A 20,675-nucleotide genomic window follows, 5' to 3' on the forward strand; every position below is an offset into this window, starting at 1 on the left:
TCAAATTTCCCTGATTTTTCCAGGTAAAAATCTTAAATTTTCCAGGTTTGTGTTTTTTAACTTTTTTCTTATAAAGTGTAGGATGTGTACAAGAAAAGTGTCTGTATTATAAAATATCTTATTCAAAATGTCATTTTTTTAAACATATCTTGAAAAAAATCTATTTTTTTACAAGATATTTTTTTTATTATTTTTTAATGTTCTGGTACAACATTAATTTTTAAAAAATTAAGACGTGGAGAAAATATGCTTAGCTCTCAGAATATATTGTTTTTATTGAATAATTTTAATTGCTTTTATTGAATTTAATGTGATACTTTAAGTAGTATTTGCTTAAAGTGTACCTACAAAATGACAAAATCAGAATAACCAATAAAACCTTGGACAAGTATTGTTTAATATATTTTCATTAAGGAAAAGAAAACCGTTTCAGGTGATTATATATCAATAATTTTTAATAATTACAGTGACTCCCAAAAGTGCTCACTCACTTATAACTTATATTGAAATAGGAAATAAAAATTCAATAATTAAAATGAATATTTCACAATGGGTATTTGATAATAAGATGTATAATCTATTCTTAGCAAAACTGCACAGAATATTTTAAAAACAAAGCAAAAGTTAATTTTTTAATCAAATAGTAACAAAAATTCTACCCCACGAAAGTCATCGTACATTTAAATGTTTTGGATCTCAGAATTAAAATTATCGTCAATTGCTTTTTTTATTTAATTATTTTTCATTTAATTTCTTATTTCTTTATTAGCAATTTAGTATCAAACCTATAATAGCAAAATTATATTTTAACTTTTGCTTGCTAACTCCGTAATATTTTATTTTATCATTTAAAAATGACTTGTGGTCGTAATAAAATGGACCAAATTTGATTATTTGTCTTCATAAGAGGTAAATCAGTGATGAATATGTTAAATTAGTTTACTGTATTCAATTGAACTGTGCAATACGTGATAAAATGCTTAAAAGAAGGACTTCATATCAGAGATTAAAATTATAAATTTTGTGGAAAAATTAATAAATTTGCAATTGAGTCTTGTAAAAGTTTCTGTAAAAATTTTTAAAAAATATTCTGCACGAATTTCACCTGGAAAAAAAAACTAGTTACACGTATTTTCAACCTTTAAAAGCTATTGTAGATGCTAAAGGAAACTCCACTAAATGCTAATTTAACGAAAAATTAGATTTACTAATAGACTGAGTTTTTTCTTTAAAAGTGTATGATGACTTTTGTGGGATAAAGCTTTTGTCACTTTTTGATGATAGATTCCTTAAAAATAAACTTTTCCTTTGTTTTTAAAATGTTTCATATTGTCATTTAAAATATTTCAGTTTTGTTAAGATTAGAACACATTTTTTATCATTAAATATACATTCTAAAACATTCATTTTAATTAATGGAAAGTCTTATTTCATTGAAAGTCATAAGTGTATCAACACTTTTGTGAATCACTGTAATTACATTTCAATATAAAGCTATACTGCATTATACTTTATTTCATCTTACCAGTGCTTTTTATAAAATTCACTGATCATATTTTCCTTAAACCAATACCTCAAGTCAAATTTTTAAATAATAGTATTTTGAAATAGCATTTTTATTTTAAGAGATTCAGTATAAAAAAAATAAATGTCAGAAATGTAAAATTGTCTAATTTTTAGTTCTATACTCTATAGAAGAAACAAAATAGATAAAATTCCTTAAAATTCATACTTTTTTGATTTTTCTTTTCTTATTTGAAATTAAAACATTTAAAGAATTCCAGTCTAAACACACAGGTTTTTAGTTTAGCATAGTTAATTGTTTTTGTTTGAACAACTGGAATCTTGTACAGTGCAGAACTAAAACACCAAGTTCTGTTTTCCTTCTCCTGACTGAACACATAGGAATAAAAAAAATCATATTTTATGTATATACATCATTTAACATGTTTCCTATATATTCCTTAGTCATTGTCAGCTTTTTTAGGTAAAAAGAGGAATAGCTTTGAAATATCATCTCTGGAATGCAAGCAACATTTACGAACTTTCGATATTGTGATAACTATACAATTAGAATTTTTAATCAAAAAACTAATATTTACCAACAAAACCGTAAAATTTGATATCAATATATAGTTAGTTCTAAAAAAAACTTTTTTTAAAATAAAAATATACTATAAAAGGTTAAAATGAAATAGAAAAAAATTAGCATTAATGCAAGAATTGTAACAATTTGTCGAGAAACATTGCTGTTAGTGATGGGGGAAAATGCGTGATTGGTTGGCTTGCTGAGAAAAAATAATTTACAGATTTCTTTGACTGGGAGTTCAAAAGCTTTCAGAAAAATAGTGCGATATAAGAGTGCAATATTATTATTAAATTATAACCAACTAACTTTTAGAGAATTTAATAAAGTTAAAAATACGAAAACATTTTCTGATTTTGTCAAAATAGAAAAAGATTACCACTCTCAATTGCGAATAAACTTGAATCATTGTGTGAACAAACCCACGGACAGAATTTAAAAACCGAATCCACCATAATCTTTGCTTTTCCTAAATTGCACAGTCCCATAGTCTGCATACTACATTTGCATGGGGGAATTTTATGTTGTATTCTAGTTTAACAGGGTTATAATGGAGCAAATTTTGAAGAAAGCAAAGTAAGTAGATGATATTATAACTGTTTGGAGATACATTTCTGTCTAAAAAATGTGGGTGTAATGGATGAAACAATTTAAATTAAGAAAATTAGCAAATAATTTAAATTAGCGAAATTAAAAAAATATATAAGAAAAAATTTCCAGCTTTTCTTTAAAATTTCCAGGTTTTTATCCATATTTCCCTGATTTTTCCAGGTTTTTTCCAGTATAAAAAAAATTCCCTGATAATTCCAGGTTTTCCAGGTGGGTGGCCACCCTGAAGAAGATCTAAGCATATGCGACAGAAGATGAAGTGGAATCTCGCCCCGAACGCATTGATTGTCTGCTGTGCTCCGCGCGCTTGGCAGACACCAAGACGCTAGGCCCGGTTAGAAACAGTGGCGTTAAAAACCACGTGAGAGAGCTCGGGAACAAAACAGAAGGAACGAGAAAGATCCGCGGGTGTTTCATAAAAAGGGCCGCCGGCAGTATTGGACAAATTCAAGGACCTATCAAGTTTTTCAAGGACCTAAGACGTTTTTCAAGCACTTTCAAGGACCTAAATTTAGCAAAAAAAAATTCAAGGATTTTCAAGGACTCTCAAGGACCGTGGGAACCCTGGTACATGAATCCTATATCAAATTTTCGTAAAATATTAAGAAGACATAAATTTTTCACCTTTGGAGGCAAGCAAATGCTTTTATTAAATCAACTTAGGTTGTGGTTAGTGAAAACATGAAAGGTTTGCGCAGTGTTTAATAAATATATTTTTTAACATAATTATCTAAAAGCTTATAATATTTGATCCCTGTGTTTACATCAATATTTTTTACTTAAATTAGAAACTTTGTCAAATCAAAAAATATGTTTTATAGATAATTTTTAAGAACTAAAAAAGGGATGAGTATTTAAAGAACCAACAAAGCAATTAGTAAGTGCATAAAATATTTAATAATTTTGTTTAAAGGAACAGACATTTAATAGTTATTTACTGATGAAAAGTAAGAAATTGGAAGCAACATTGTTAAAATAAAATGAATATTAAGGTTGATTCAGTAATTTGAATATGGAGAGAAATATATCTTCTTTATTTTTAATATTTTGTGATTTTTTTGTTTATTTATTTAAATAGCGGGCCACTATTCAATTTCCTCTTCGGCAGGCGGATCTGCCAAAATTGTTGATTCGGTGTTTTCTGGATGAAATTGAGATAGCAAATATGATTTTATTTTAATTTTACTTACTGCTAATAGACAAAAACAACATATGATTTTGTTTGATAGAGCATTGAAATCAAATGATCATCAGCTAAACAAATGTTTAAACATAAGAAAAAAATTGTTTAAACCTCCTGTATGACCAAATTTTCCATGTTTCCCCTAAATATGAAATATGTTTAATTTGTAATATTATATTTCGCACACAAAATGAATTTATTTAGTTAGTAAGCTAATGATTTTATTATTTATTGATCATATTTGTTTCTATTTTTAACTCAATGATTTTTTTGCTATTATGCGTTTAAAGTTAATAATTAAGGCTTCTAATTTTTTTAATTAATAAAGCTTTTAAATTTTTAAATCAAAGTCGAAACTTCTTAAAATTGTAAATCGGAACTATATATGAAATTTTGACAGCTTTCTTATTTTAAACATGTGCATTTAAAGAATAAAATATAAATAAATGACTGGATAAAATAAAAAAACTTCGTTGTTGTGTCATCTTTTGAACAATTTGAGTATTAATAAATTATTTAAAAATAAGCACATTTTTAATTTAAAAGGTAAAAAAGTTTTTTGATTTGTTTAAAAGGTATGCTCCATCATTCGATCATGAGACTATTTAATATCTGTTCCTAAGGATCTGAATTCTTTTTTGATTTTACTTAAATATTTTAAAAATTATATATTTAATACTTTCATGTGATATGCTGCAGTTTCAAATACCTAAAAAATGACTGAAATTGTCAATTCAAAAAACAATTAATTAATACACTTTTCAACATAAATTTAAATAACTCCACACGTTTTGTTTTGCTACCTCATTTTATATTATCGCAGTACTTAGAGCAGACAGTATCTTGCGTGTAAAAGAGGCATATAAAAAAACCAATTTAATTTCAGTTAATGCCCTCAATATTATACTTTTAAACTTCTCGCAAAAAATGTAGTAAAAATATAATTGTCGCAAACAAATTAATATTAAGTAAGAACGAAACAAAAATGATATCAAAATATGCTGAATCACTAATGAGACAGGAGGGATGAAAGACATCAAAACCAATTTGATTGAATAGTAAAACTAGAGGGAGTTTCCAAAATACAGAAATCTATCAGGCTTAAATTTTTTTTGTCACAAAATTTATCAGGGGCTATTCGTTAAATTTAATTATGGGTTAAATTTTTTCTCTGATTAAATATTAAACATTAACAAATCTTTATCTTTTAAAACATTTCATTCTATAATAAAAATAATTATTCTATATTTGTATCTAAAACTAATTAATATAAAGCTTTAGTGTGCTCCATAGATATACTGAATGCTCGTTTTGGCTGGATGACCGGGGCTGTTGCTCTTTCACATCCTAGCCACTGTACACCATCAAGAGCAGAACTGATACTTCAAACTCATATCACATTTATTCTCTCTGATATTTTATAGATCTTTCAATAAATCCTTAAAAATATAAGTCGAAAATTTACACAAATAATGATAATTTTTACACTTGCACAAAAAATTAACAAATGTACTTAAAATAATTAAAAAGAATGCAAAAATAATGAAGAAATATTTCAAATATAAACATCAATTGAATAATATGAGCTTACAAAATATTATTATTATTACTTTTTTTTTCCAAACAGTATTAATATAACAGCCCTCATTTGCTCCAGAGTGTAGGGCGTAGAAGAATAAAAAAAATATTAGTATATTTCATATGATTTAAAAATTTGCTTCGATTATAAACTGGGATAGGGAGGTATTAAACAGCTCGGGGTATGCGGGTGCACTCATTTCTATTCTTGTAGCAATTAATTGCTTTTCTATTCTCTATATTGTTCTTTTAGTCAACGCGGCTTATTTTTTACAAGTACATTATTGCTAATTGATTACAATTTATTTTTAGCTAATACATTAGAGAAAGAGAAAATTTACTAATTGAGAATTGTACCAAACTCCGGAATATATAAAACACTTTTCAAAGAATAAGTAAAAATTACAAATATGTAAATAAAATGTAAGGTATTAATTTCTAATTCCTTACTATTTCTAAATTCATAGCATCGAAATATTTATTGAGATATACAAAAGAAAATTAAATGAATTTGGTATACTTAAGTTTAATTGCCTTGTTTATTAAAAATAATTTATCTGTAATATTATTATATAAGTGTAGAAGTCAAAGTGTAAGAAAAGAGCCTTATTTCCACGATTGGATTTGACATTCAATGCTAAGGTCCATTTTTAGTATTTATGTCCAAATAGTTAATGCAGAAGTAGTAGAATACAAAATAACGACAGAGAAAAAATTATGACATTTTTCTCAAAAAAAAGAACAATTTTGGTAACAAAACCAAAATATATGGTATTTAAACCATTCATTTGGTAACTTTTCTGTTCGCATTGCAACAGTTTTTCGAAAATTCTGTTTTTTAAAATTATAGCTCTTAGTACCACACATTTAATAAAAATGCAAAATTGAAAAATAAAATTAACTGAATTAGTGATTATTATGTCATGCTCTAAGGCAGCAGTTCCCAATTATTATTCAGGCTTCCCTCTACGGAATCCCGACATTACGGTTATTATGTATTAAGGTAATTGCAAACGTTTTAACATAAAAAACAGACTATTTTTAAAGTAGGAATGAAGATTTAAAGAGGAATGAAGATTTTTCATATTTTTATCATTAAGAATCTTAAAAAAGGTTTTATATCCGACAGTTAAATTTGCAGTCCTTGTGCTCTATCTAGTTTAGTTTTGAATTTATTTTTGGTGTATATACAAAAGCTGAAAATGAATAAGATAAGCCGAATTATTGTTTACTTCTGAATGAACTGCAGATACTTGTTATAAACGTTAAAAATGTTAATTTCTAGAGCATTTTTCTTCCTAAAAAATGTAGTTATTTTATATTAATTTGAAAAGTGCGGTATGAAATACTTATGTAATATTTTATAAATGCTTATTTTTTTCCAAATTTGTTCAGCATGTATGTTGTTTTTAGAGATATATTTTAATTTAAGAAATGAAATTTCTATTTAATTGGTATTTTACTTCAAATAAGTTAATAAAGGAAACCGAAAGTTTATATACGATATGATTTATAGGTTGGATCTAAATATAATCAGAGATTATAAAAAGTACAAACTCGAAGTTATAAAAGTATTCATCCCCGGTTATAAAAAGTACTACTTCGCGGACGAAACCTCTGTAATTCTCCCCGGAACCCTAAAGTTCCATAGAACACTGTCTGGAACTGTTTCTTTAAGGTATCATGACAAAATTACCAAAATAATTACCGAGCAACAAGGAAAAAAGTATATTTTTATTTTGTTAATTTTATGGGAATTCATAACCGAATCACTTCACAAAGAAGTTCTCGTTTGACATTTTAGGATGGTGATGCGGAAGATGTCATATTACAAGGTGGCGAAAGATTTAAAGTTGAAGTTTACCTCAAAGTAATAGACACATTAATTCGTCAACTAAAATCTCGTTCAACAACGTATGAACAAATTACTGATTTGTTCAGATTTTTTTCAAATTTGAATTCTTTAAAGACCAAGGAATTAATGCCTCACTGTAATAATTTATGCAGATTTTATACCGATGATGTGAATGAAAAAGAGCTAGTGCTAGAATTAGAAAATTTCAAGTATTATTTTTTAATGTTAGGACAATTAGGCATAATTGACATCAATAAAATAGTGAAAAACAATAATCTTGAAGATACATTTCCAAACATTGACATTTCATTTTGAATTTTTTTGTCACTCATGATAACTAATTGCAGGGCCCGATTAACCTCTGAAAATAGGGGAAGCATAATAGGATTTTGGGGCCCGCCTAACTTGAGCAAAAGAAACTTTTGATATTTTTCGCCCATAAACAATACATTTTAAAGAGAAAAGAACCATATGAAAACTATTAGAACCTTAGAAAGGAATACAGAGCTCTTATGCAATCATGTTGGACCCTTCTTTACGTGCTTTATAGCAGCGGTTCTTAACCTATGGGTCGCGACCCAAAATTGGGTCGCGAAGCATATTTCTTGGGTCGCGCTGAGTCGAACCAAAAAAGTTAGTAATACACCAAATAATAAGTGATACCAACACCTCCTAGAAGAAGTCATTGTGGCTTACTCAGCCTAATTTTGACTTTTTTTTGGGTCGCGACATGAACATATTTCTCAAATTTGGGTCGCTGCTTAAAAAGGTTAAGAACCACTGCTTTATAGTAACAAAAACATGAAGGAGTAGCTAGCACATATGTTAACAAAATTTAAATATTTCACTAAATTAAATTATAAAATTACTTGTTGTTATACGAAAGGTTCTTTGCAAGATTAGTCTCTTTTTTTACGCCAATTTGTTTACTAGCAAAACAACACAAAATTCTAATTCAGCATAAATTATTGTTACTGCACCAGAAAAATCATACCAAATAATTTTCAAACATGAAACAAAAATATTTTTTGTACTAATAGATTTTTAAAAGTTTTGTGTGTTTAGTTCAACCATAAAAAAACAGAGTAAAATTAAATTGAGCACACATGATAGAGAAAAAAGATTTTTAAAAAAATAAGAAGAAGAAAGCTCATCTTCAAAAGCGAAATCTTCAATAATATCTGCAAATTGTAACCTATTTGTAATATCACTCTCTATTGCTAAAAGGGGTAAACCACTTAATTTATTATTTGAAAGAGTTGATCTCAACCGATTTTTTTATTCTTTTCAATGCAGAAAATAAACGTTCACTAGTCCAGTTAGTTATTGGAATTGAGAGCATCATTCTCAAAGCTGTCTCCACGTTTGGAAAAATATGTCCAATACCCTATGTTTTTATCATTTTTAACTTTTCAACAAGCATCCCATTTTTTTTTTTCTTTCCGAGAGTTTTTGTTGGAGTCATTTTTTTTCCTTAGTTCTTTTATTATTATTATTTTTTTGTTGCAAAAAATAAGAAATTGGGCCCTTATTAATTTCAGTCATTTAGGGGCCCCCCTAGAATTTTACAGGGGAAGCACTTGCTTCCTGTGCCTTTTCGTTAATCAGGCCCTGACTAATTGTAGTAGCGGACATTCATTCTCCAGACTAAAATTAATAAAAAATTAGTTAAATAGTAATGTTATATATATATTTTACTGAAATTAAATTGTAAACTGGTATCTATTATTTAAAAGTTTTAAAATATAAGAATCTGTATACTAACTTATTGCAATAGTTCATTTATTAAAAAAATAAAAATAATTAAGTACAAATGCATAATTATAATTTCATTTGGCTTGAAGGAAGCATATAATTCTGAAACTGATACGAGATTTTCTGGACATCGATTTTCAACTTTGTATATCCAGTCATTCAAATTTTCCATTTTATGCTTTCATCTGAAATGACATACTGTATGAGATAGTTTACACCAGTAACAAATAGAAAGAGAATACAATTATTAAATATCGTTTACTGTTATAAGACGATTCTGCTATTAACATTAACCTTAGATAACTAAACTTAAATTCTTTTAGCTAATTATTCGACTGACAGACCATTCAACGATTATTTTTATATTTTCTTTATTTATATCAAACAAATTAGCAACATTTTAAGGGACACTTCTGTAAATTTTTTTACAATTAAAATATGCATAAGTAACGTTTTCTTCAATAACGTTAAAGTGTTACAATAACGTATAAACTTGCTAAAACAAGTCTGCTTGACTATGTTTATGTATGGCTTACACACACAATTCAATTATTTAGATTTATAATTCAAAGTAACAAGATATGCACAATATGCAACACTGTGGTGGGTTTTACATTAAAAAAAATAGGTATAGGTTAAAATTTTAGAAATTTCAAATTAGTAGAAAGAAACAAGTTTGCTTTGTGTCGTTCAATTTTGGGCAAAACAAGATTTATTTAATTATTATTATTTTTTTGAATTATGGTAAGAAGTATTAGCTTTTTAATTATTTGATTTAATAATATTTAGGTATTTCAAATCAAATTATGACGAAGTGAAGTGGTGCAAACCGCGATTGTTCTGGATGGTACAACTTCGCACTTTGTAAAATTCTTTTAATCAATTTATTGTATTTTGATAACTTAATTTTATTATATTCAGATTCTTAAACACTTTGTTCACATAAATTTAGAGTATTTTAAAATGGTATTTATTAACATAATGCGTTTGCGAATGTGTTGCATATGAAATGCGCACAATTGTATTCGGTAAAATTTTGCGCACATTTGAAAAATAACCTGTTATTTGAAACAGATAAGTTAATTCCACGTTTGTTCAGGCAGAAAAAAATTGTGCTTCGCTTCTGATGGCATGGCCTTTCCAAGGAAAAACTTTATTTTTGTAGTTAAATTTTATTGCTGCGGCACATCTCTGCAAAATTAAGGTAATGCAAATCAATATCTACCTTTATTGGAAGTAAGTTTTACTTTTTGTCCCTTACAACCCTGTTTTTTTCTCTGTTCAATGATTCGACACATTCAATGATTATTATATTTCGTAAAAAAAAAAGAGTTTAAATTTAATTTTCATAATCACTTTATACAATATTATAATTATTAGTATTACAATACCCAAATAAACACAGAAAATTTTAAAAGGATATATACAACTCACATTTATATAAATCAATTTTTAAACTATTCTATAACAACTATCATAGTGGTCACCACCCACGTTGTTAGCCACCACAGGATTCAGCCACATTCTAAATTGGGTGACTCATCACCAGAGGAGTAATTAGGCTTTACAGTGCCTGGGGATAAATTTTTGTGGCCCATTGCATTATGATGTGAGAGTTTAAAATGAGATTTTTCCACTTTTGACAGAAATCTTTTTTTAAAACAACGTAACTTGATAATTAAATGTTGAGTCAGTTTCAAATTTAATAATTTAAGTTACTCGTGCAGTTTTTATTCCACTTCGGTGCTTTTGATTATGCCAATTGTGTTTTATTAAACAATAACTGCTTATTCTAGAGGCATTTTTCATTCAATATATTGCCAATTTGATATAAATAATTAAAAAATGAAAAAAAAAAACTTCCATTAAAGCAAACTACAATGATAGTAATAGACATCCTATTCAATTTATCAGTAAACTGGATAAAAATTTATAAAAGTTATTGCGCCTTTAATTTTTAAACGAAACTGCTGATAGTTAAAAAATAGAAACCAGTTTATTCTGGAATTTATTTTCAATTATTTTTCTTAAATTTTGCACCCGGGGACAGACACCCCTTTTGCTCCCACTAGCTAAGCTTAAAATTCTACAATACACATTCATACACTATATTTAAGTTTGTGCTAGATTATTCCATTTATGGATCTTGTTTTGTTGATTTTTTGAAAAGCTATTAGATTCTGCTATTTACAACAGAGAGGAAGAATAGATAGAAAAGTTAAGGTACTTTTCCGTCTTAATCAAATAACCTTATTTTTATGAATATAATTTATAAAAAATTTTAAATTTTAATCCTAAGTATTATAAAAATAAAGTAAAAATACCCTTTAAAATGTCCAAAACTATTAAAGCAGATACAATGACAATATACATGATTATTTACTGTGTATTTTCACAGAAATTAACAAAGGAAATTAACTCCTTCATAAGATTTTAAGATACATGAAGAAGTCTTACAGTAACAAGGTATTAAGCTCAGTGATGCAATTGGTTGTTTTGAAAATTTTTATAGCTATTTTGAGAAGCTGGAACTCACATAATTATCCTAAATACTTTTTTTTTTCATTTACTTGTTTATTTATTTTATTTTGAAGTAACTGTGAGTTCAGTTATGATGCTTTGAAGAATAAGTTGGATGATTTTTGTGTCAATTGAAACGTCAGGGCAACTTTGAACATCAATCACAATGTTAAAAGCAACAGTGAGTCCAGTTATGATGCTTTGAAGAATAAGTTGGGCAATTTTTGTGTCACTTGATATGCCAGGGCAACTTTGAACATCAATCCCAATATTAAAAGCCCACCTCAAGAACAAACTATTAAATATTTAATTCTAAACAGAAAAAAATAGATCTTGAAATTGTACTAAAGAATAAATTTTTGGTTGTTTGTCAGTTTCAAAACATAAACTGTTACATTTAAGTCATGGCATCAACAAAGTTCAACACAATACAATAATTTGCAGTTAAAAGGCCTTTTTTTCCACCCAATCAAACTCAGCTATAGTAGGGGTGGAGACAAAGGTAGAAATTCGAATTTTTTTTTAAACCGCTTTTTGTTTAAATTTCTCAGATAGATTGATGTTGAATATCTTCTCTACTCAACATGCAAAATTCTAGGCCATCACCAATCAGGATTCCAGAAATATAGTATGTGGTATTTCAGATTATCTATAATTTTTTTTTGGTGGAAAAAATTAAACCAATAAAACTTAGCAGAAATTTCAATTCTGAAGCAATGTAGAAATTAAGCAGCAAATTAAAATAAAAATTTAAGAATTAACTTTTATCTTACTTAGGAAACCATGGATTAATTTTTTTGTCTTCAAAGATAAACTCTCCTCGAGGAGATTCCACACCAGGTGGTAATAGAGCACAATATACAGAAGATTCAGCACCTAGTAGGTCAGTAAAACATACATAAATTTTTTTATTTTCTTCTAATTTGGGAACTAGAATAATAAGTGTGATTGTAAAATGACAGACCAGGTAAAATTAATTACCAAAATAGAAAAAAAATAATATTGTAAAATTTAAACCCTGACTAATTAAGTATCTTAAAAGAACATTTTATTCTACCCAATAAATATTGAGTAATAAGCATAATACTAAAATAATAATTGATTTCATAAAAATTAACTGAAATTAAATTTTGTAACAGTAATCAAGTTATTAGTGCGATAGCAGCAATAATTACTTTGTTAATTAAAACATGAAAACGATTTCAGACAGATCAGCACAACCAAAACATAAAAAATAACTCACCTTGAAATTATTAGCTAATCATAATAGCTGTCAAAACAACAATTAATCATTAATCCTAATCGTAACATCTTTGAGAGCTGGTCCCCAAAAGAAAAATATTATGAACATCTACAACACATCGAACTCGTACAATTTGCGCCATTGCGAAAAAACAAAAACAAAGTAAAGTTTCGAAAAGAAACTTACTACTGCGCAGACTCCTACAAAAAATTTTGCTGACATCTCTGAATTAGAATTAAAACAGAATAAATGATATTTAATGAATTAATGTTGCCATCTTTTAAAAGTTACAATTAAGTTTAAAACAATAAATTCAAATAGAAAATTAAATATTAACAAAGGATAAATTTTCTGTATGATGCAATAATACAACTAAACAAGACTGTATTATAAATAAATTAATTTTACAACAAAAAATTTACGCATTTAAAAAAAAAATTAAGTACACAAAGAAAGAGAGAAACTTATTTTAACTTACTTTAATTTACTAATATTTTCAATAAACTGAAGTAAAATAAATTACTCAAAGTGAAGAGAAGAAAAATATTAAACTTTTTTTAGTTGTATTTTACTATTAAAAATAGTAAAAACGCATTAGAAAAAAAATTTAAAAATAATGAAGGAAATAAGTTTACCTTGATCGGGCGTTAAATCACCTTTGTGATAAGTCATATCTGTATCAACATACCCAGGATGAACCTACAAAATTATTAAATATTTACTAAGAATATCAAAAAATTTATAAAGAATTATTAAAAATTTACAAGAAGTTAACCAAGATTTTTTTAAAAATTGATAGAATATTTTTTAAAAATAAGTGAAACAGTGGTAATATAAATAACTTACTTAATGCACGATATATTTTTGTTCTTAAAATGTCATACTTAATGTTAACAGTTGTATTTTACTATATAGATTATTAAACAAAACAAACTATATAGTTTCATTATTTATTAATCTGAACTAATCAGAAATACTGCTATTCAAATTACCAAAAATTCAGCTATTCTAAAATATATTAAAATATAATATATTTTTTTAGTTTAATATCTAAAAGTTAAGAAATTATTATTACAAGAAATAAATTGAAATTTTTAAAAACATATTTACAATAATTTATAACACATTTATAAATTGTTATAAATATGATTTTTAGCATAAAGTAAATTATGCATGGTTATAAATTATATGTGATGCATAGTCATTACATGCAAAAATAAGTAACAATTTAAAATAAAATCTTAGCAACTTTTCATCTATTTTCAATATTATATTTCCAAATTGATATAAAGCATTGTATTTCTCAATCTATTGCTATTAATTTCCTTATGAGTTTTGCGAGTTATCATGCCTATTAAATTATGTTTTCGTTTTAAGTATTATTATGATAAATTAACACATATTTATGCAATTTTTAAAATACACATTTGAAGATTTCTGTATTAAATGTGAAATTTATACACAAATTTTAACTAATTAAGTGATTACACTACGTAATCTTTTTTCAATTAACATGACATGAGTAGTATGATGGGAATAATTAAAAAAAAACTCTTCTGCAATTGTATATTTTTAATTTTTGCACGGCTTATTGCAACACAAATCTGCACGTTCAAGCTCTCAGATTAGCTGTAATCAAAATAAAGGATTCTCGTGTACTAGAAAGAAAATTAATCTTTAAAAAGTACTTAGATGATGCAATCGAAGATTCTAAAACTACTGTGGGGGGAGCAGTTATCGACAATGCCAACCTTCTTCTATCAAAAGGTACCTCTTGATTGAATGAAGTTAGCATTTCTTATATACAAGCGAATTGATGTTTAATAATCGTAGTGGTAGTTATGCCACAATACTCCACCGCCAGAATTTTATCAGGGATAGAATTGGATGAACGGATACCACTAGTTGCTGTACTTGTGAAAGACCGGGAGAGCAGGATAAAGATCACCTGGTTTTTGATTGCTGAATGTGAGAGGTGTATTAACTTCATGGTAGTAGTCGCTCCTGTGTTGCCTTTAGCAGTCGAGTGTATGCAGGCTGACATTGTGTGTAATAGAGACGAGACTGAGCAGCAACAGCGTGAGGAAGTGGATAATGTTGTAGTCACAAGTAGCAAGTATACTGTTCAATGTGGACCATCCAATGAAGTAGGCGTTACCAGATCGAAGTGGGCGTTACTGTCAAGATAGGCCTGATCGTATCACACCCGTAAGTCACCAATGTGTGGGGGGGGGGAGTTATCGACAATGCCAATCTTCTATCAAAAGGTACCTCTTAATTGAATCAAGTTAGCATGTCTTATATACCAGCGAATTGATGTTTAATAATCATAGTGGTAGTTACGCCACAGTAACTTCAATGAAATTGAAAAATTGATAAGAATAACTTGAAAAGTAAAGTATTGATAAGAATTACTTTAAAAATATTGATAAGAATAACTATAAAAGTATCTTCAATTAAAAGATGGGTTTTGCACCTTAAAAAAAATCTAAAATTTGATTTATACATTGTTCAGAAAAATAAAATCGGTTTGGACTACCTTGCATTCATGAATAATCGGATTCTACAGCATATACCTTTCTAACCGCAGCAGAGAGTTTCAGATAAGAATTACTTTAAAAATATTGATAAGAATAACTATAAAAGTATCTTCAATTAAAAGATGGGTTTTGCACCTTAAAAAAAATCTAAAATTTGATTTATACATTGTTCAGAAAAATAAAATCGGTTTGGACTACCTTGCATTCATGAATAATCGGATTCTACAGCATATACCTTTCTAACCGCAGCAGAGAGTTTCAGAAGACAGAATACTACCTAAGAAAATACAATTTAAAATGTTTCCTTTAACAAGTGGATTTGAAACGATTCCCAGAAAGAGTAATGGATTTGTTCACTGCTTACAGATACTAGATTTGTACATTCTTCTGAGCTTGTAGTGGATTCAAATATAATTCTACAGCATATGCTTTTCTAACCGCAGCAGAAAGTTTCAGAAGACAGAATACTCACTAGGAAAATACAATTTTAAATGCTCCCTTTAACAAGTGGATTTGAAACGATTCCCAGAAAGAACAGTGGATTTGTTCATTGCTTACAGACACAGGATTTGTACATTGTAGTGGATTAAAATATAATTCTCAATCAGCTGCATTTACCATTGTAATCCCAAATAATTTTAAGAGATGAAATTTCAGTTAAAGACATAGTGTGACTTAATGAATTTGACATAGTGCAACTAAAAGACTTTTATGGTTCTTTCACACCCACAATGTAATTGTGAACCATAAAACACCACTTAAGTTGATAATTAAACACCAGTTAGGAGTAAAATTATCTTTTAGAAAATTTTTTGTTTTTGCAGTTATGTTTAAAAGTATAAAGTTGCCAAGACAAATGTCAATGCATTATTATGGTAGAATACTATAGAGGTCATCAACTGTCAAAAAAACTTTTTTTTAAAAATTTAATAAATTATAAGAATAGCAAGAATAACGCCTATTTTTTTAAAATCAAGTAGTATAATAATTTTATTACCAAGTTCACTAATATCTGATTACCAAAAATAAATAAATAAAAAATACAAACATTTTTAGAATTTTATAAACATGAAAATTAAAAACAAAAAGTCATAATATACTTTTGAAAAAGCAAGATCACAAATTTTTTTAAAAATTTATATGTGTCACATCAGTTATACATATTAGATTAAACTATTAAAAAAAAGTTGTTAGCATTTTTAAATGAAACTTTTTCATGTAAACTTACAGCATTAATTACAATATCCATATCAGGATCCTGACTGAATTTGTGATGCTGTATAAATGTAACAGCAGTCACACCATTTTTGGATACTGCGTATGCAGATTCACCCCAACCTTTCTGGACACTTTTCCCAGCTTTAGCAGCTCTATAATATATGAAAATAGCACATATTAATAAGAGTATATCACAATCATTGTCTATAAAAGCATATTTTTCAACCAATCTTACAATTACTTTCTAAATAAATATATAGTTGAATTCCTTAAAACAGGAGCAGAAACATAGGGATAGAGTCAATTTGCTAGTAAAATCAGAATGCTTGTTAAACCAGAGTATACTAAAATTATTTAAAAATATATCATAAAAAAAATTATCTCAAGAAAATGTAGTTAATTTTTCAGAGAAAAAAAATTTTTTTTCCAGAAAAAAATTGGAAACAAAAATTAATAAAAAAAAATGTATGAAAGGAACATTGATTTGAACTTGACTGAAATAGGATTAGTAGTTTCACGCAGTACACAAAACTTTAAGGATTTTTTATTATTGTTATTATTATTAATAGAATGAATAGAAATACAGATTTAAAAAAAAAAGAAATTGAAATTGATTGTTTAAAAAACAAGTCATTCCTTACACACTAGCTTTATTATTCCTTACACACTAGCTAATATTACACACTAGCTTTTATTATAGGCAAAAAGTTTATATGCTACAAATCCACAATTAAATAGATCTTCAAACTACTCAACAACCTTTGGTAAATATCAAATAAGTAGATGCAAAAGAAAAATGAAGAACAAAATTATCTTGAATTATGCAATTTTGCATTCTGAAACTTAATAATTTTATATAATAAATAAATTGCAAATTTTGAAATTTTAAATAAATATACTTTAACTTTTATGACGGGGGAAATAAGATACAGTAAAAAAAGTCATAATAATAATAAATAAATAAATAAATCTTACTCAACAAACTCATTCATTAATTTGCTAAGTTCTTCTTCAGTTAAAGCAGACAAAAATCTTTGTTGCAAATCTTTTCCGGGTATACGATGTAGCTGACCAGCAGAACTGCTCACATTTACAACCCTAGAAAAATAAATAAAGCCAAATCAATAAAAAAAACTATAATATTCTTCAAACTGTTTCATTTTGATAACCAAAGATTGCTTACCTAGCATGTTTTCGTAATAGAGGAAAAAGTTCATGGCAAACATCCAAAGTAGCAAAGTAATTAATCCCAATTGTGTTAATAGCTTGCTCAGAAAATGGAGCTGTATCAACTCTCTGTTAAAATAAAAATAAAGAAAGATGAATGCAATTATCAAAGTTTTACTCAATATAATATCCAATTTTAAAATACTAAGAAAAAAAAAGCAGAGTTTGACAATTCAATAAACTATATCTGTATCACATACAAACATATCACACAACAATAATTTAACTTAAAGTGTCAGACATTTCAGTTTTTTAATTAAGAGTTCATTAAGCTATAAACTAATTCTACTCTCTATTGTTATTCAAACCAGTGGGACAATAGACTAATTCCAATGAATTTAAAGTTTGTCAGTTTTACGTCTCCATTCATAAACTGATAAAAAGCCATTCCTTTACATTTTATGTAAATATAAATTAATATATTCAGTAAACAGAATTTAATCAGACGCTACCTTTAAATTAACTTTTTAAAACTAATTTGGAGTTAATATTCAGACTATAAGATCCTATACACAAATAAATTTTTTCCTCCCATTTATTTTGCATTTTAAAAATATTCCCATTAAAAAAATAAATACCAGATTTAAAATGCAACTAACAAGCTTTTTCTTAACAGTAAAATTTTGAAAAACTTTAGAAGAGTGACAATACTGAAGTATTTAAACAAATTTTATAATCAGGAATATGTTACAACTTATAAAAACAATATTAAAATCAATTGTGAAATAATACAAAAGGTACCAAAATAAAAAGTTAATTAGGAAAAAAATGTAATTTTTGGCTTTCATAACGAAAAAATAAACATAGATTTAATTTTAAGCCGACACAATTGTAAAAAAAAAGAAATTATAAAATTGATTATCATCAAATAAAAATGCTATTGAAAAATACAAAAATAATGCACTGATAGTCCAATATTCTGCAAAATTAAATAACACTTTAACTGGCCATATTGTATTATGGCTAATACAAAGAATTTCATCAGAATTATTATTTATAAACCATAATTTATACTTAAATTGAGTAATTGACTTAAGACAAAAATACATGTTTTGTTTGCACATTAAAATGTCTTTTACTTTAGAAAATAGATGTTTATGTACTAAACAAAATTTATGTAACATGACCAAGTCTTAGAACAGATTTCAATCAAAACAGAGCAATTATATGCAATTGCTCTGTTTTGATTGAAATTTGTTCTAAGAAATCTGTTCTGACCTTATATGCAATTGCTGCATTGTTTACTAGAACATCTAAACCACCATAATGATCCTTTAAATATGAGGCTAGCGTTTTGATTGTTTCTTTCTTTGTGATGTCTAGAATATGAAATTTGGGATGGAGACCCTCTTTTTCAAGATCTTTTACAGCTGCCAAGCCTCTGGATTCATCACGAGCTAAAATAATATAATATATAAATTCAGAAAGATAACTGAATTCTATAAGCAGTTTGTGATAACACAACTAACTACTTCATTAACACATTTTTTTTCTCTCCAGTAATCATTGTTATGATGTAAAATGCTTAAAGAAATATCCAACAGTATAAAAAGCGGTTAGAAGACTATTTTAAAAGTGTTTTACTTACAAAGAATGTTTATGCACCCATAATATTTATATACTTCTTGTATCAACTGTAGCCAGTGTAAAACAGAACAATGGAAAAAAATTTTGAATGTTTTGGCTCTTAAGAATATAACTGAAGCAAAGTTTTATATATGGTCAAAATTTTTATCTAAAGATAAAGATTTTATTTTATTAAATATAGGAATACCCTATGTCTTTAATAATTGAATAAAATTATTAATAAAGGGTACAAAAAAGTCATTAGTTTGGGAAACACTGGATTATATTAATACCATATGACTTTAATAATCCCCCAAATTGAATAAAACAATAAAATGCAGTGTTATGAATACCACTTGTAAATAACGAAAATAAACAAATAAAAATGTTTACCAGTGAGAATAACATCACCATCAAATTTAGAACACAAAGCTCGTACAATAGCCTTTCCAATACCTTTATTACCTCCAGTCACCTGAAAATTAAGACAATACTATAAATAAAATTAAAAGAAAAGAATATGCAAAACTAAAGGGGGGAAATTGAAGAAATTTTTTGAAGGAATAAGGAAACAAATTTCAGATAGTAATTACAAAAAAAAAATAATTGTTAATAAATATTACTTCTTCGCAGAAATATAAAGAGATAAAAACAAAGAAATTATGCGTACAACAGCAACTCTTCGGGCCATTTTCTCTGAAATTTAATTCAAAATTCACACCACAAAATTCAGTCAAAAAATTTAGCAGACAGACTGCCTTCAGACCAAAGTCCACCGGTCGTACAGTAGAAAAAGTTTAAAAGGCGTAACTTTTCTTCATTACTAAACTACAATTATATTTCAAAACTGAAAAATTCGAACGAACGGAATGATTGAAAAACGGGATATCGAAAACAATCAGCGTGTTGAGTGCGCTTGTAACCTTCATTCCTTAAGAGTTACGTTAGGTTTTACTAATGCAATACAGTCAAGGACATCTTATTATCTGAAGAAGATTACATATATCTGTTTAATTAAATAGTGCCTACCGCTACGATTATTCAATTCTAATTCACTAATATATAAGACATGTCTCCCTACTGTCACCAGCAGTCATTAAGCTCGTGGATGATCACTTTGATCAGCTAGCGAAGAGACTGAGGATGCGCTATTGGCGACGGTCTGGGAAACATCCCTGAGGATGATCCGAAGACATGCCATCACAATTTTGATCCTCTGCAGAGGGGATGGCATCCCTGCTTCGGTAGTCCGACGACCTGCACGCGAAGTCGAGCACTTTACGGTAGAACAGTTT

The 20,675-nt window shown here is 27.3% G+C and overlaps 1 protein-coding gene across 1 annotated transcript; it reads right to left on the bottom strand.

The window, feature by feature from the left end:
- Positions 1-9,076: 9,076 nt before the first annotated feature.
- Positions 9,077-20,276, bottom strand: LOC139426271 (carbonyl reductase [NADPH] 1). The gene is made up of 9 exons (XM_087154291.1): positions 20,051-20,276; positions 19,774-19,855; positions 19,033-19,211; positions 17,771-17,883; positions 17,563-17,685; positions 16,598-16,739; positions 13,465-13,528; positions 12,360-12,462; positions 9,077-9,251 (listed from the first exon to the last, which is right to left on the bottom strand). The coding sequence occupies exons 1-9, from the start codon at positions 20,069-20,071 to the stop codon at positions 9,248-9,250; spliced, it is 831 nt and encodes a 276-aa protein (XP_087010417.1). The 5' UTR covers positions 20,072-20,276; the 3' UTR covers positions 9,077-9,247.
- Positions 20,277-20,675: the final 399 nt, after the last annotated feature.

Source organism: Parasteatoda tepidariorum, chromosome 10, assembly GCF_982258835.1.
Source record: "Parasteatoda tepidariorum strain Cologne lab strain chromosome 10, Ptep-v5.0, whole genome shotgun sequence".
Taxonomy (NCBI): domain Eukaryota; kingdom Metazoa; phylum Arthropoda; class Arachnida; order Araneae; family Theridiidae; genus Parasteatoda; species Parasteatoda tepidariorum.

Excerpts from the sequence above, each read along its gene's own strand:
- LOC139426271 (XM_087154291.1), bottom strand. The coding sequence starts at position 20,071 with ATGGCCCGAAGAGTTGCTGTT. Across the intron at positions 19,212-19,773 it reads TGGTGATGTTATTCTCACTG|CTCGTGATGAATCCAGAGGC; the intron begins GTAAACATTTTT and ends ATATTATTTTAG. Across the intron at positions 17,884-19,032 it reads ATGCAGCAATTGCATATAAG|AGAGTTGATACAGCTCCATT; the intron begins GTCAGAACAGAT and ends TTATTTTAACAG.